Raw genomic sequence first — 14,156 nt, forward strand, 5'->3', positions numbered from 1 at the left:
ATTGTGCATCAGAAAATGGCCGTGTCGGACATGTCGATTGCATAATTAGGGAGACATCGACGTCGAAGTTCATTGAACAAGATTCATTGTTTCAGACCGTGGTATCAAGATCATTATTAACATAAACATTGCCAGTATCGTAGCTGCACTGAACATATCATAAAAGCGCAGCAAAACCTGGCAGCAACAGTACGTGAAAAATCATCAATTCCCAATATCACCAGATAAATCGGAGTCTGGTGATACGATGTTCCTCATACAGTAAAAACGCCAGATCACTCAAACATGGATGAAATGAAAAGGGTACCCGTTTATGGAAGAGAGGAGTCCCTTCCATGAAACGGCACCCTTCCTATTCATTTCCCAGAAAGCCGCGATACGCCCGGCCACACGTAGCACCGTTTCTGTAGGTCGTAATAGCGTGACAGTCATACATTACACAAGGGGTATTTTGTTGCAACGAAGTATTAGACGACAGCGTAGGGGGCGACTGTGAATTGGTCGTGACTTGGCGATGGAAGGAGGGAAGGAGTCTCTATTTTGTGGGTTGTTCGCTGGTGACGCTTCAGTTGGTCTGAGCAAGATGAGAAGTTAATACTGGTCCTTGATTTACAATCGTAACCATGACTCTATACATACCAGGTCGGGTAAAGCTCTTGGTGCATCCCGGGTAAGGGCATTTATGTTTCCGTTCACCATGAGTCAATCTGTGACTAGACATATTGGAAGACTGAGGAGGAATTGTGAGTGGAATGTTTTAAATACAGGTTTTATATGGAAACTCACGTCTCCAGTTGTAAAATTGCATCCTGGGAAAGTGCATTTGAATGGCTTCTCGCCACTGTGGGTTCGCGAGTGCGTTTCTGCGACAATGAGTAATAATACGTATTACGATAGAAAGGTAACTTACTCAGTTCACTGCTATCCGTGAATGTCTTGCCACAATCCTTACATTTGTACGGCTTGTCGCCTCGGTGGCTGCGCTCATGCCGATCCAAAGTCGCCTGGCGAGCAAAGGCTTTTCCGCAAACAGAGCATCTGAAGTTTTTGTCTGCGGTAGATGGTGAGTCTGTATTCTTAATGATATCCATCGAAGGTAAGATCACTTACAGTTGCTGTGCGTCAGGAAATGACCCTGAAGCTTCGACTTTTGAGAAAATGGCTCATCCGGACGATGGCATCCTTCCCAGCAGCAATAGTATCCATTGCCTCTGGCACCATCCACTGTGTTCATGTGGGAGGCAACAAGGTGGTCCTGGAGAGCACCCGAATCCGCAAAAGTGGCACCACATGGGGCCTTGATGCCATGAATGTTGATAACCCATTTGCAGATGTGGAAGTCATTGTCCTCGGTAGAGAAGTCAGGGGTGGTCAAGACGGATGATACACCTCCGTCCAGTGGCGGCGGGGTCTCTCCCGGGCTCGAGATGAAGTGCGAGCTCACACTGGATCGGGATTGGCGAGAGTATGGTGAGTAAGGGTGAGCATGGTGGTGGTGAACACGGCATCGATGATGGTTGCGATGAGGCCCTCGCGGAATATTGAGCTGGAGGTCGTTGGGGTTCTTAAAGGAGCCGTGGACATGGTGATGCTCGGGGTGGAAGCAGTTCAAGCTGGCCGGTGTCGGGGTGTTGTTGGGCTTTTCCAGCTCAGTCGCGGTAGGCTGAGCAGGAGCGACATGGTCGTGGCAGACTGTGTAGTCCGGGCACATCCCAAGCATTTGGAAGACATCTGCCGGGTTGACCTCTGTCTGGGGAGGGAACGGCTGATGCGTGAACATCCCCTGCAGGTCCTTCTGGAAGTCATGACACTCGAAATGGCTCGAAACGTTTTGCTCACAATGGCTTGCATGCGTCTGGTAGGAATGAAGGAAGTCTTGGTGATAGCAGGGGTCGATAGTTCCCGGGAGGGTTTGGTCCATCGGCTTGCCCTGGTCGCCGGCGACATGGGTTGCCATCGCGGTCGACGGAAGGTCACTAGATCCGTCCAGGGAAAACGGGGTAGTCAGGCCAAAGAAGGAGTCGAAGGCGCAGTCTTCGTCTTGAGTGGTGTCGCAGCAGTGATCTTCGTAACAGGCAGGGTCAGTGCTTTCGCATTGAGTCTCATCGCAGTGTGTGTCGCCGCAGTGAATGTCGTCGCAATGAGCAACGGAGCAAACGGTCGAAGCGTCACAGTCCACGAAGCCGTCACATACCGACCCACAATCTAGCGCACAGTCGTCTGCCTCGCAGCATCCATCGTCGGGCTGCGCGTCTGCGAGCACGGTATGGTTTTCAGGCTGCGAGCACGTCCACTGAGGCTGGGTTTGGATCCCCGAAGCGTCACCGGGGTTCTTGCCATCGATATGCAATCCCTCCCAACGGCACTCAAGGCAGAAATCGCCTCCTTGGGGCTGGGAAGACATGGTGTGCACGAACCACGTCGGGGAATTGGGTTGGAGGGGTACAGGTAAAAGGATTGTGAGACAGGCAAAAGGCAAAGACCGGTGTCGCGACAGGAGCAGGTACCGGCACCAGGGGAAATTTCAATGGGGAAAAGACGGTTGACGAGCTGACGAGAAGGTGCGACCGGCAAGTGAATTCGTCGTAGAACTGGCAGGTACGAGATCCGGGCTCAAGTTGATGGCCGTTCAATCACGTAACCGGCAGTTCTCAAGGCCACTGCAGCGTCCACCCAGGAATGCACGAGGCCCCAGTATGTAAACCAGAGAGTCCACTCGGATATGCCCCTCCACGGTAATGCAAGTCGTCTCACGTTTGTGTCATCCGCCGGGAAAGTGTGTACTACGTCGGCAGAGGATCACCGACGCAATCGGAGAAAATGGCGAACGATCGTCGTGCAGCACAAGATTTCAGGTAAAACGAGGACCTTGGAGACGAAATAAAAACCGAAATCGAGGAGCTGCAGCAGCAGAAAAGTCCACAATCAGGAGAGAGGGGGCAGCCTCTGCGACTCCCAAATATGAAGTGAGGACCTTGGGACACCGGGCGAGTGAGGACCTTGGGGGTTAGGCGTCATAGTTTGCGGGCGAATCGAAGCGTGCGTGTTGGCAAGCGGTCAACCGGTTGCGGCGGTCATTGTGGTCGAGGAGGGCAGGAGCGACAGTGGTGAAGTGACTCGAGTCTTTGCTTGCACTAGTCGAGGCAAGCTGAGGCATTCCCCAGCATTCTCCGGAAGGTGCGTCTTCTCTTCACCGTCCTTTTTTTGATGACTAATAATCTCTCCCCCGCGGGCATCTCCCCGGGCCACAGTCACCCTTCGATCGGCTCCACCGTGAAACTCGGGTGAGTTGAAGGGTCATGTGAGTCGCATTAACCAGGCGACTCCCATCGTTAGCCCTGTCGATATCTGTCATACCGTATAGATCGAGATTTACGTTGTGAGATCGAATAGAGGCAAATTCCCCGAGATCTCGGTGCTGACGTAACCCCACGTGCCCTCTTATCGCTGTCTCTAATCGCAACGTGACTGTTGACCTCCGGCTCAGCTTGCCCGTTGTGATTGCCAGATTCCCCTTGAACATGCAGGTACGCAGCACAGTGACTGGCTTCGATCTTCTGCACTGCTCCACCTAGCTCGGACTCTCAGCTTGCATCCACACGTCTCCCTCCCTTCCTCCCTCGTCCACCCCTGCCTTTGGTTTCGTTTCACACATCCCCACGGCCTCCGCACTAACCCCAGGGTGTCCACCCGCAACAAAAAACATGGGGAATATCTGCTCGCGCTCCTCTAACGAGCCCGACGCCTTCGCCGGTACCGGTCGTGTTGTCGGAACCAACCCCTCGGATCGATCGACTGCCCCTCGAGCTTCCGTCCCTGCACAAGCCAATTGGAAGAATACCCCGGGTCGGACGCTCGGGGACAGTTCCCCGGGAGGAGCGCAAGGGGGTGGTGACGAGGCACGTTCAAATGCTGCTATTGCTGCACAGGTAAGTTAAACCACGTTTTGTTCCTTTGCTATCCCGATATGCTTCCTACCACGGCGATCTACAGAACGGGAAGACACTAATCATTGTGGGGTTACAGAAACGGGCCGAGACCGCGTCGTCCGCCAACAAGGGAAAGCTAGCGTCGAAGCTTGCAGAACAAAAGTTGAAGACGCAAGCACAGACTTTGAACGAAGTAAGCGAAGCTGAGAGAGCAAACCGAGCGCAGGATGACCAAAGGAAAATGGCGGCCTATCAATAAATCCGCCAACTGATAAAGCACGGCAGCTCGTTCTGAGCTCTCCTGGTTTCGAAATTCTTTGGGGGCGTTAAATTTCTTATCTTTCAATTCTTTTGCACAGTTTTCCAGCGTCGACTTTACAGCGATCTCTGGTTTTACGAGGGAAAGTCCGGAGTATACATTACCTCTCCAAGAGTGGGTTGGTTCGGAGTTGGAGCCTGCTGATTTGACAGGATTCAATGGTGTCGGTGTGAAGGGGTAGTTTTGGCACACATAGCTGCAGGGCTCCATCTGGAGTTTTGGGGGAGAGCAGGCTTGAGTCTATCCAACCCATTCTGCATCAGATCCCATTGCGTCCTGTCAAGTGAACGTTTGAGTGATACTACGATCAAGAGGCCATGATACATAGTAAGGCATATCATCTCGAATATGCGAAGAAATTAGCATTCAAAGCACTTTCGGGCACTTTGCAAGTACTACATTAGTGTATCTCCACTTTATTGCCGCCAGGTAAACTTGACACTTGTATATATTTGTGATCGGTGAACCCATCGCGGGAAAGTCGCACCGACCCAAACTGTCCAAGTCACGTTCCCCGCGTTTCCACTCGTTGACTACACCTCGTCCTTCAGGTTCCTTGCGACTTCATTCTACTGCAACTACAGCAATGCCAGCACCCTCGTCTCTCAAGCTTGAACCCTTGACTGTGGATGATTTGCCAGCTCTCACAGACCTTTGGTTCGCAGCGTTCTCGGACCCAGAACTACGTCGCGTCTTCCCCAACACACCAGCAGTCCGCCAATGGTTAACAGATGCCAACTACCGCGATTTCACGCAGAAGCCCTTTCAGAAATACGTTAAGGTGATTGATACCGAGTCAAACGACCACCACGGCCGACCGCGCATAGCAGCGTATGCGAAATGGGACACATCGATGCCGGAAGATCGTGGCGACCGCTACCCACCATGGCATGAAGAGATGCCTAAAACGCTATGCGACAAATTCTTCCAGAAAGAAGAGGAAAATCGGAAACGCGTTATGGGTGATAAAAAACATTTTTGTCTGTGTCCCAGTTGTGAACATATCTCTTCGTAACTACTGACTTTGTAGATCTGGACACTGTCGCTACCCATCCTGACTATCAACGACGAGGAGCTGGATCGATGCTTGTTAAATGGGGCTGCGAGCTAGCTGATGTCGAGGGTGTTGCCGCATATGTGGATGCTAGCAAAGATGGCGCGCCTTTGTATGCGAAGTTTGGGTTTGTGGATTTCAGTAACCTCGGTGACGAGATTGCTTCGATGGCGAGAACTTAGTTACCGCCGGCATACTTGGTATGCATGAATTTGGGCTGCGATTCTCCTATTCATGGCATCCCTAATGTGAGGTTCATGCAGCTTCAGCTGACCTCCAGCCCCGCCCCTACCTGGCGCTTGTGTAGTACGAACAAATAAAAGCGAAAAAAAGGCACTCTCATTCGCCGTCAACATACCTCGAATTATTCTCCTCCGAGGAATTGTACCTGATATACAGCTCACGAATGCCTCAGTTGAGACTGGATTAAACCTTCCATCATGGGAAGCGGTCTTCTACAGTGTCTCTGCCCGAATAATCCAACAAACGAATTGGACACTCAGAGCTCTAACATTACTCAAAAGGATACTTTTGGTGATCATGTCGAAGGACCAGGTACGCAAATATTACTATTTCAAGTCCTCGATACCCTGTAGCCTTACAGAACGGAAGAATGATGGTCACCAACACATTATTTCAGCAGGCCTAACACCTATGGATCCCTAGAATATGGTAGACAGGCTGATTTTGCTTTTCTCAGTAAGCATGCTATGGTCAAATTTTGATAATATTCTTAACATTTTTTCTAGCTCGAGCATTAGAGAATTGGCTTTTTTTTTTGAAAGACGTCAAGCGGTTCGTCAACCAGTGGTAAAGAATGACCATTCTTTCGCCCCACCGATGGTCCTTGTCTGCCAAGATATTCTCCCCCGAATAGAGCTTGGCTAAAAAAGTCTTTCGACATAGGTTACCCAGGTGGATTCGCAGAGTCCCTTCTATGGACCTTATGTGATCAGAATATGTGATAGATCTTGAGGGCCATCAAGCCGGTTTCATCGATACGGACTTCTCCCCAAACGATAAGTCTTGGCTTCCATCTCATGATCTATCTCAGGTGGAGGGCAACCCAAGCTCTGAAATTTATGTACAGTGGAAAATTTCTGGACAATTGACCTTGCGAAGTCGCAACACTAGTGAGGTGCCTGGCTGATAGAAGGCATGCACTCATGGTCTCTGGAGACCATTCATTTGCCATTCATTATTTGATATTGTGGCATGCAGTCTTGAGGTCTTCTTCGAACTTCCGGCATGTACTCTTCCAGTCATTTCATTCTTACCAGATGGAAAATCACTTGCAACAGGTGATTCTGAAAATACTATCCGAGTTTGAAATACGGACACCAAAAGCCTGTTGCATGCCTTTGATCAGGCAAAGCCTGGTCAAATACTGGCAATCGTATACCTGCCCAACGACGATATTGTAGCTTGTGGGATGGGTGACGATGACGAAAATTCCCTATACACATATTGCGTGTCCAGTACCACTGCTCGACCTCTGAAGTAAGATCACTCGGTGCATTTCTCTACACGTTTCCGGAGAGCTGCGTGAGACCTTCTCACCTAACGCTCGATACCTTGCAATCATCTCTACAGACAACAAAATCTACTTAAACGGGCACCCTGGCATTATGAGTAAAAGGAGACGTGTACAGAATGAAGTATATAGAATACTCGCGTGATGGCCAATATCTCTGAACTTACAGCCTGGCAATGTCTACACAGGACGGATCCGAAATGTCTATAGTCAAACACCCCAACGGGTTAGAATGATGTCGGGGGGTTGTATCATTTACTGCGTTGTACTAGATCAGCATCAACATGCAAATACAGGCCAGAAAATCTTGAAGAGCTTGCCCAATTGAGATGTAAAAGTTCCCCCTCATACGCAACGTCAGTCTCATAATCTAAATAAAAAAATGCCACTGGCATCTACCTCTTGGGCCAGGTAGTTCTGCTCTAGGACCAGAATATTTCAAAATATACTTGCCGCTTACTGAGAAATAATCGCATTTCTGAATTTTCTGTCAAAAAACACGGCCAAGATGGATAGATTGTAATGATAGACGAAGACGGAGAGAAGCTCTGCGGTAGCGATCTCGAGCAGAGGGGGACCTCTAACGTCTATGTTGATAGTACATACAGTGTAGTACCTTCGTGCTTTCTACAACTCTATAGTGCAGATAAAGTCATTCATACTCTCTATCACAGAGATCACACTCCTACCTATTTCCTGAGGGTCGCATATTTTGTTCGGCTTCAAGACTGGTTTGCAAGGCCTGGGCACCCTGCGCCCTCAATACACGGTGTACCTACTTCAGGGACTTGTTATCGTCACGCCCAATACCATCTACATTCAGCTGGAGCAACAATATGTGCACGCAACTCAAAAGAATCCGATTAAACGGACGAGCGGCTATGCCACGAGGTCATCTTACACTTCCCCTACTCTCGGTTTCCCTGCCCAGACTTTCAGTCCTTCACGGAAACTACCCTACGCTACTACTTAAAATGGACGAACACGTTTGTTGAGACTTGATTTGGGCAAGCTAGGTACCGAAATCAAAGCTAAGCAATCATGCTGTTATGTCGGTAATTCCTATCTGCGCGCCATAAATTCACTCCATATCACTCCGTTCTGCGTCTAGACGACGTTGTAGCGGCCACTAGCCGGAGCACGGGCATCACTATCAGCCGCCGCCATGGTGCCATCCTTCAGCAGACGCATCAGCTCACGCATCGCATTCGTAACGGAAATCTCGGTCTCTCCCTCCACCAGGATGTACAGCTTCGGCAGTTCATTCGGACCGGGTTCTTTGCCGGGAGGATAAAAGTTGCCTTTGGTCGTGATAGAGGTTCCGGTTGCTTCCAGGATCTTGGCGACATTCGTGCGGTTGGTAACGGCCCAACGAGCTTTCTCTGTATCGAGGGAGTCAGGTTAGCATCAGTCATGGTGAGATTTTCAGGGACAGTGGGTACTTACGGGGAAAGTCGTTGATTTCAAGAGTGGCATGGAACTGGCCTGCATCGGGACCACGATTGTCAATGGGCACACCGGATCTCATAACACCAGCCTTGCTGAGGCGGGCATTGATATCCGCCACAGCAGATCCCACTTTGTCGAGAGTATTCTTGGAGCCAGGAGGCTCTCTCTCGGTCTTGTGAACAGTAATATGGCCGTCGAGGTCGATACCCTTCGGTACGCCGGGAATCTGGGTCGGGGTTGAAGTAGTGGCAGATTGCACGGAAGAAAGGGCTTTGGCGAAGCGATCCTCGCCCTTGTCGGCTGTGTCTTCCTTTCCTTCTTCGTCTTCTTCGTCTTCTTCGTCGCCAGTCTTGAAGGCGCGGCGTTCACGCTTGCGAGCATTCTCGCGCTCTTGATCGAGGCGCTCCAGTCCCTTACCACCGAAGCCATGGCTCGACTTTTCTTTTCCGTCTTTGATCTTTTTGAGGAAAGATTCAGCCATGCTCATAATAGGCTTGGGAACTTCCTGATTACTCTGCTGGAGTGCCTTAACAACGTCGACAGCGAAGCGCTCCTGGGTATCGGTCAGAAATGTGACAGCGATTCCAGTGTTTCCAGCACGTCCGGTACGACCAGCACGGTGGACGTAGTCCTCAAGGTGATTAGGGACATCATAGTTGATCACCAGTTTAAGTTGTTTCACGTCAAGACCACGGGCTGCAACGGAGGTGGCGATCATCACAGGGAAGACACCACCCTTGAAGGCACTGATGGTGTCGCTACGATCCTCCTGGTTTTTGCCACCGTGAATAGATCCGCAGGGGTAGCCCTTCCGCATCAGCTCGGACAGCAGGTTATCAGCGGATTCTTGACGCTCAACAAAGATGAGTGATCTAGCGTCTTCGTTTTGATCACTGGCGTACAGCCTGCCCAGCAATTCAAGCACACGAATGAACTTCTGATCTTCATTGCGAATTTCGACGATTTGGGTGATCTCCAGGAGGCACGACGCTTCGTCCACCGACAATAATTTCGACAGGCTTATTGAGCGTCTTCCTGGCCAGCGCCTCCATGGCGGTAGGGAAGGTGGCGGAGAAAAGTACTAGCTGGCGATCCGGTCGAATATTTGCCATGATCTTCATGACCTGTGGTTCAAAACCCATGTCAAACATGCGATCTGCTTCGTCAAGGACGCAATATGTGACACGTGCCAGGTTAGTAACCCGGCCGGCATTGGCTGCGAGAAGGTCGATCATTCGCCCTGGAGTGCAAACAATAATTTCGGCGCCTCGTTTCAGTTCGGCGATATGATCTCTGATCGGGGCACCACCGTACGCACAGACGGCTCGCAAGCCGAAGGCCTTCAGGAAAGGCTTGCAGTCCTTGTGGATCTGCGAAGCGAGTTCACGGGTGGGTGTCATAATCAAGCCGATAGGACCTTCCATAGTTCGGAGAGGCCTTTGATCTCTGATATGTCGGAACATGGGGATCAAGAAGGCCATTGTCTTTCCAGAGCCTGTCTTGGCGACACCAATCACATCGCGACCGGACATGATAGCCGGAATTGCCTGAGATTGAATGGAAGTGAGGTTCTCATAGCCAAGGTTATTGATGACCTGCGTAGTGGTGTGATCCAGTCCACACTGAGCCCACATCTGAACCGGCTTAGGGACGTCACGGCCGCGAACTTTGATACCATCCATTTCTTGACGCAAATTGGCTACTTCTTCCTCGCTCATCTCCTTCAGTTCATCAGACTCTTGGTAGAATTCCTTGCGGAAAGATTCGTAATCAACCTTTGCGTGATCGACCTTTGGAACATCCTTCTTCTTTTTCTTTTTGGCCATAGCCAAGACATCGTCAGCATCCTCGTTGCCAACCGCAGTCATGTCCACGCCATCGTCATCTCCAAAGAAGGCCTCTGGTTGGTTTTCTCCCGCCTCTTTGTCCTTCTTGGTTGGAACAGAATGACCAAAAGACTCGGTTGAGCCAGGAGTATCAAGCTGCTGGTTCAGCTCTGCCATGTAAGCATCCAAAGGATCCAAATCCTCCTCTTCCGCGTTTGTGTCAATTTCCATCGCTGTAGATCCAGAGGGCTGAGCTGGTGCGTCTGCTATGGCGACATCTTCGTTGGTTTGGTCCTTGAGAAGCTGCTGTCGCCGTTGTTCTGCCGCAGCCCGCGCTTTCTCTTCGTTGAACTCTTGGTTGTCGAATTCGCCATCTTCCGCTCCGTCATCATTGTCGAAATAATCGTTACCATCATCGAGCGCAAGGCTGGGCAGCTCCTTCAGCCTCTTGTGGGTGGATTCCTCTTCATCAAATCCCAGGTCGCGGTTTTCAGATGGTTTCTCTTTCTCAGAAGGTTGCTTGGCCCCCAACGCAAACCCACCCACGCTGCCTTGGGGCTTGAGAGACTCGGTTTCTTGCGCAGTGCGCGTAGGCATTGTCGGAGCCCTGGCTGATTCAGGGACCGTAACATCCATGCCGAGGACAGCGGGCGAGCCCGTTGTGGCGTTTGCGGCCGTTGCATTCCGGGCAACAGCCTTCGGGTCGAACTTTCCTGCATAACCAGTAGATGCCGATAGGTCGGCAGGGGTCACGGGAGTTGAGGGTGAACCAACGGCTGGAGACAGACCGGACTTGCGGTCAATCGCTTCAAGAATCTTCTGAGAGCCTACTTCTCCTTCCTGCTTCTTTGCGAGCTGTTCGCTTTGTTTGGCCTTCCAGGCTTCCAACTTGGCGAGCCGGTTGACCTTCTTCTGTTCGTCGGTTTCGTGTGGTGCAGGGGTAGATGACTTCGACGGCTATCAAGTATCATTAGCAATCATGTTCTAGGCGAGAAAATAGCATTTTCAAATATACTCACCACTGGAGAGCGGGTTCGGGATCGGCGTCGATAGCTTCGGTCGCGGTCGCGGCTATCCTCACGCCGAGACTTGTGCCTCAGATCAGCGGAGTCTTCACGGCGTCTGCGCTCACGCTCGCGGTCACGGTCCCGATCACGCGCGCGGTCGCGGTCGCGCGAATCATCTCGCCTGTGGTAATTTCTTTCGCGGTCATCGGCTCGGCGGCGATCTCGGGATGGCTGTCTGTATCTGGATCGGTCTCCAGGGACATAGTGATTGTCATCGCGACGGCCGTAGCGATCCCGCTGAGTCGACTCAAAGTTAGCTTTAAACGCTTCCATGCCGACTGCTCCGCCATGCTCGAGCAAGTGCTCTGACCAGGCGGAGCTCCAAGCAGGAATTCGACTCACCTGCGGGTTGGGTCTGAAGCGGATACGACGCTCATCGTCCCGTCGACCTCTCTCGGGGCGGCTGTCGTCACGGTCCCTGCGACTGCCACGCGACGAGGAGTGAGTACTGCCTGCAGGAGATGGTGAGCGTTCGTTGCGGCTAGCCATGGTTGCAGGCCAACGGTGAGTGAGTGTTACTGCGAAGTCAAAAACACCGCGGGCCGTCGATCAATTGAAGTAGCGGGAGTCACGCCGCTTCCATGAGTATCGCTGGGTCGGGATTGGTGCGCAGTTGGTGACGAGCGAGTGCAACTGCCTAGGCAACTTTTTCGGAAGGTGCGAGTCCAGGCACCGAGAGGCGTCACGTGCCTTGACATCACCCTGGTTGCTGTCACGTGCGACACTAGTCCCAAGGCGGAGGCTTGTTATGGTGGATTATGTAATGACACCTGCGACGCTTAGCCTCCTCCGCTTGCGTCAGGGAACCCCCCTTCCACATTGACATTGTGCTCCGTTGTTCATTGTGCTTCGAACTTCACGCTTAACAGGACTTTCCGGTATATCATACATAATTTTCCCCCATGGCTTCCCAGTGGGTTATCCGCGCGGGTGCGCTTCGACAGCTGCACGTCGGCAATGCCTTGGCTCGTCCTACTCGCGTGATGGAGCTGCAGAACCAGCTGCGCCAACTTTCCCTCGGCTCGCAACCTCGATCGGCGACCCTGCAGCTTGGTCGCGTGTCTGTCTTTAGCTCGCAGCAAGTCTGTTCGTTTGCTACAGCCTCCGATAGCCCGAAGGGCAAGGCCGGAAGGCCAAAGGGAACGAAGGGAAAGAAGGAGCTTACCGAGAAGCAGCTTGCGCAGGAGCAGAAGCGCGCTGCATTGCAACATATCAGAGACCTCAAAAAGACCGCGCTCGAGGTTCCTAAGGGCCGATCGGAGAGTGCTTACATCCTCGCTGCGCAGCAGAAGATTCAGGAACTCCGCCAACAGGGCCATAAGGAGCTCGCAATGGAAATGATGAAGATCGCCGCTTCGGAGTTGAAAGCGGACCCGTCTTATGTTGATGTACGTCTCGAGCGTTGTTCCCAGGGAACCCCAATGAAATCTAGCTCCATACTGACGTTCTTTTAGCGATTCCGCACTCAGGCCGAGGAGAACAAGGTCGCGAACCGGGCCGCCTATGATGCATGGCTCAAATCGCATACCCCTCTCGAGATCAGAACCGCCAACTACGCTCGTAAAGCCCTGCAGCGCGAGCCTAGCGTCCGGAAGTCCTATCCACCGCTGAAAGACGACCGACTGCCCAAGAGACCCCTCAATGCTTGGCTTCTTTTCCTAATGGATCGTCGGGCCAGCGGTGATTTCAAGCACATGACAGTCAAGGACTCAACGAGTCATATCTCCGGTGAATGGAAGCAGTTGACTGATGCCGAGAAGAATGTGAGTTACTTCCTGTCGTTAGTGCGCGATAGTGGTCTAGGATCATCAGTTAATGTCGTCGAATACAGGTGTACCACCAGCGACAAGTGCAAGATCACGAGCGGTATCGACGCGAACACCTGGAGGTTTACGGGGAGGAGCCCGAGTATTTGACCTTGACCGGACGTGAGTCGGAAGAGTAAAGGGCAGATAAACGGTTCTGTGTATTTTTGTGGCGACCCGGTTTTGGGAGGTGTTTGATGGAATAGGTAGGAAAAAGGTTCCTCATGATCGGTCTGGACTTGTATGGCCTCGTGTGTTTTGTTCTCTTATCCCAACGTTGCATGTCGCTCTATTCCCTTTTTCTTTTGTCGCTGTATTGTAGCTGCGCCTTGTTCTTTTGTGCTTGAGTTCTATACAATATCCAATGCGTCAGTCCCGTCTGCTTTTTCATTTCGGTCGGTGGCTGAAACATACCTTAATCGTCCACTGTCCTGGTTTCTCCATCATCATAATGTATGCTCCGATTCGCCCGTACGGGTCAAGGGCCACTGATCCTCCAGAGCGGAGACAACCCCCGCACTGGTGGGCTTTGGGTCCGGCGTCGAAGTGGCGGTGAGAAAACGGACGTGTTGCGCGTGCGCAAAGCAACCCAAGGCATTCACCCTGCAGAAGACTATGATGGTATGTGCAAATTTCAGGCCATACCAGGTAGTGACGTTGGGAGCACCGGTTGATGTTCAAGTCATGATGTTCACTGCCATAGTAGTTCGTACTAATATAGTGTTGGGGTTCGATATATACAACTATCATTGGAAGAGAGCTTCCCCGCACTGCTGACCCTGCATTCTTCCACGCGCAATGTACCAGCCCTGGCCGAAACACCAAGGGCATACTATACATAAGTACAGCTACAGACCCAAGTACAGGACTAAATCCACACAGCATTCCGTGCAAACGGGCCCTCCCGCGGCCTAATCGGGCACCTACGGTCCCTCGGATCCATGGACGACGCATGGCAGTTCCGCGGTTCTCTTGTTTTGATTTCCCTTTTGGTGGACATGCGGTGAAGCCAAACCTGGAAATGCATGAGGAGTCCGGCCATACATACCTGTACTTTGGGGTACTCTAGGATCCTGTGCAGAGCTGGCCATCCCTGGAGTGGTGCAAGGGCCGGTGGAGCTGTCGCGGTGCTGCGATGGAGGGGCGCATCTGTTATCGATAGGAGGGTTGGGG

At 51.8% G+C, this 14,156-nt stretch overlaps 5 protein-coding genes across 5 annotated transcripts; 3 read left to right on the top strand and 2 right to left on the bottom strand.

Annotated features, from left to right (window-relative positions):
• Window positions 1-467: 467 nt before the first annotated feature.
• N7532_005964 (C2H2-type zinc finger protein) lies at window positions 468-2,404 on the bottom strand (the record flags this gene model as incomplete). The annotated part of the gene is made up of 5 exons (XM_056618458.1): window positions 468-574; window positions 640-730; window positions 787-863; window positions 911-1,051; window positions 1,111-2,404. 5 exons carry the CDS (start codon window positions 2,402-2,404, stop codon window positions 468-470), a joined length of 1,710 nt encoding a protein of 569 aa, XP_056474617.1.
• Window positions 2,405-3,704: 1,300 nt separating this feature from the next.
• On the top strand, window positions 3,705-4,188 carry N7532_005965 (uncharacterized protein; the record flags this gene model as incomplete). The annotated part of the gene is made up of 2 exons (XM_056618459.1): window positions 3,705-3,929; window positions 3,994-4,188. The coding sequence occupies 2 exons, from the start codon at window positions 3,705-3,707 to the stop codon at window positions 4,186-4,188; spliced, it is 420 nt and encodes a 139-aa protein (XP_056474618.1).
• Window positions 4,189-4,834: 646 nt separating this feature from the next.
• On the top strand, window positions 4,835-5,484 carry N7532_005966 (acetyltransferase; the record flags this gene model as incomplete). Its single annotated transcript, XM_056618460.1, has 2 exons — window positions 4,835-5,228; window positions 5,279-5,484. The coding sequence occupies 2 exons, from the start codon at window positions 4,835-4,837 to the stop codon at window positions 5,482-5,484; spliced, it is 600 nt and encodes a 199-aa protein (XP_056474619.1).
• A 2,459-nt stretch (window positions 5,485-7,943) lies between these two features.
• Window positions 7,944-11,667, bottom strand: N7532_005967 (uncharacterized protein; the record flags this gene model as incomplete). The annotated part of the gene is given in 4 exon segments (XM_056618461.1): window positions 7,944-8,218; window positions 8,283-9,258; window positions 9,272-11,068; window positions 11,131-11,667. 4 exon segments carry the CDS (start codon window positions 11,665-11,667, stop codon window positions 7,944-7,946), a joined length of 3,585 nt encoding a protein of 1,194 aa, XP_056474620.1.
• A 413-nt stretch (window positions 11,668-12,080) lies between these two features.
• On the top strand, window positions 12,081-13,123 carry N7532_005968 (uncharacterized protein; the record flags this gene model as incomplete). The annotated part of the gene is made up of 3 exons (XM_056618462.1): window positions 12,081-12,566; window positions 12,633-12,941; window positions 13,010-13,123. 3 exons carry the CDS (start codon window positions 12,081-12,083, stop codon window positions 13,121-13,123), a joined length of 909 nt encoding a protein of 302 aa, XP_056474621.1.
• Between the last annotated feature and the right edge of the window lie 1,033 nt (window positions 13,124-14,156).

Source organism: Penicillium argentinense (assembly GCF_028826775.1).
Source record: "Penicillium argentinense strain IBT 30761 chromosome Unknown utg000005l_segment0_segment0, whole genome shotgun sequence".
Classification (NCBI taxonomy): domain Eukaryota; kingdom Fungi; phylum Ascomycota; class Eurotiomycetes; order Eurotiales; family Aspergillaceae; genus Penicillium; species Penicillium argentinense.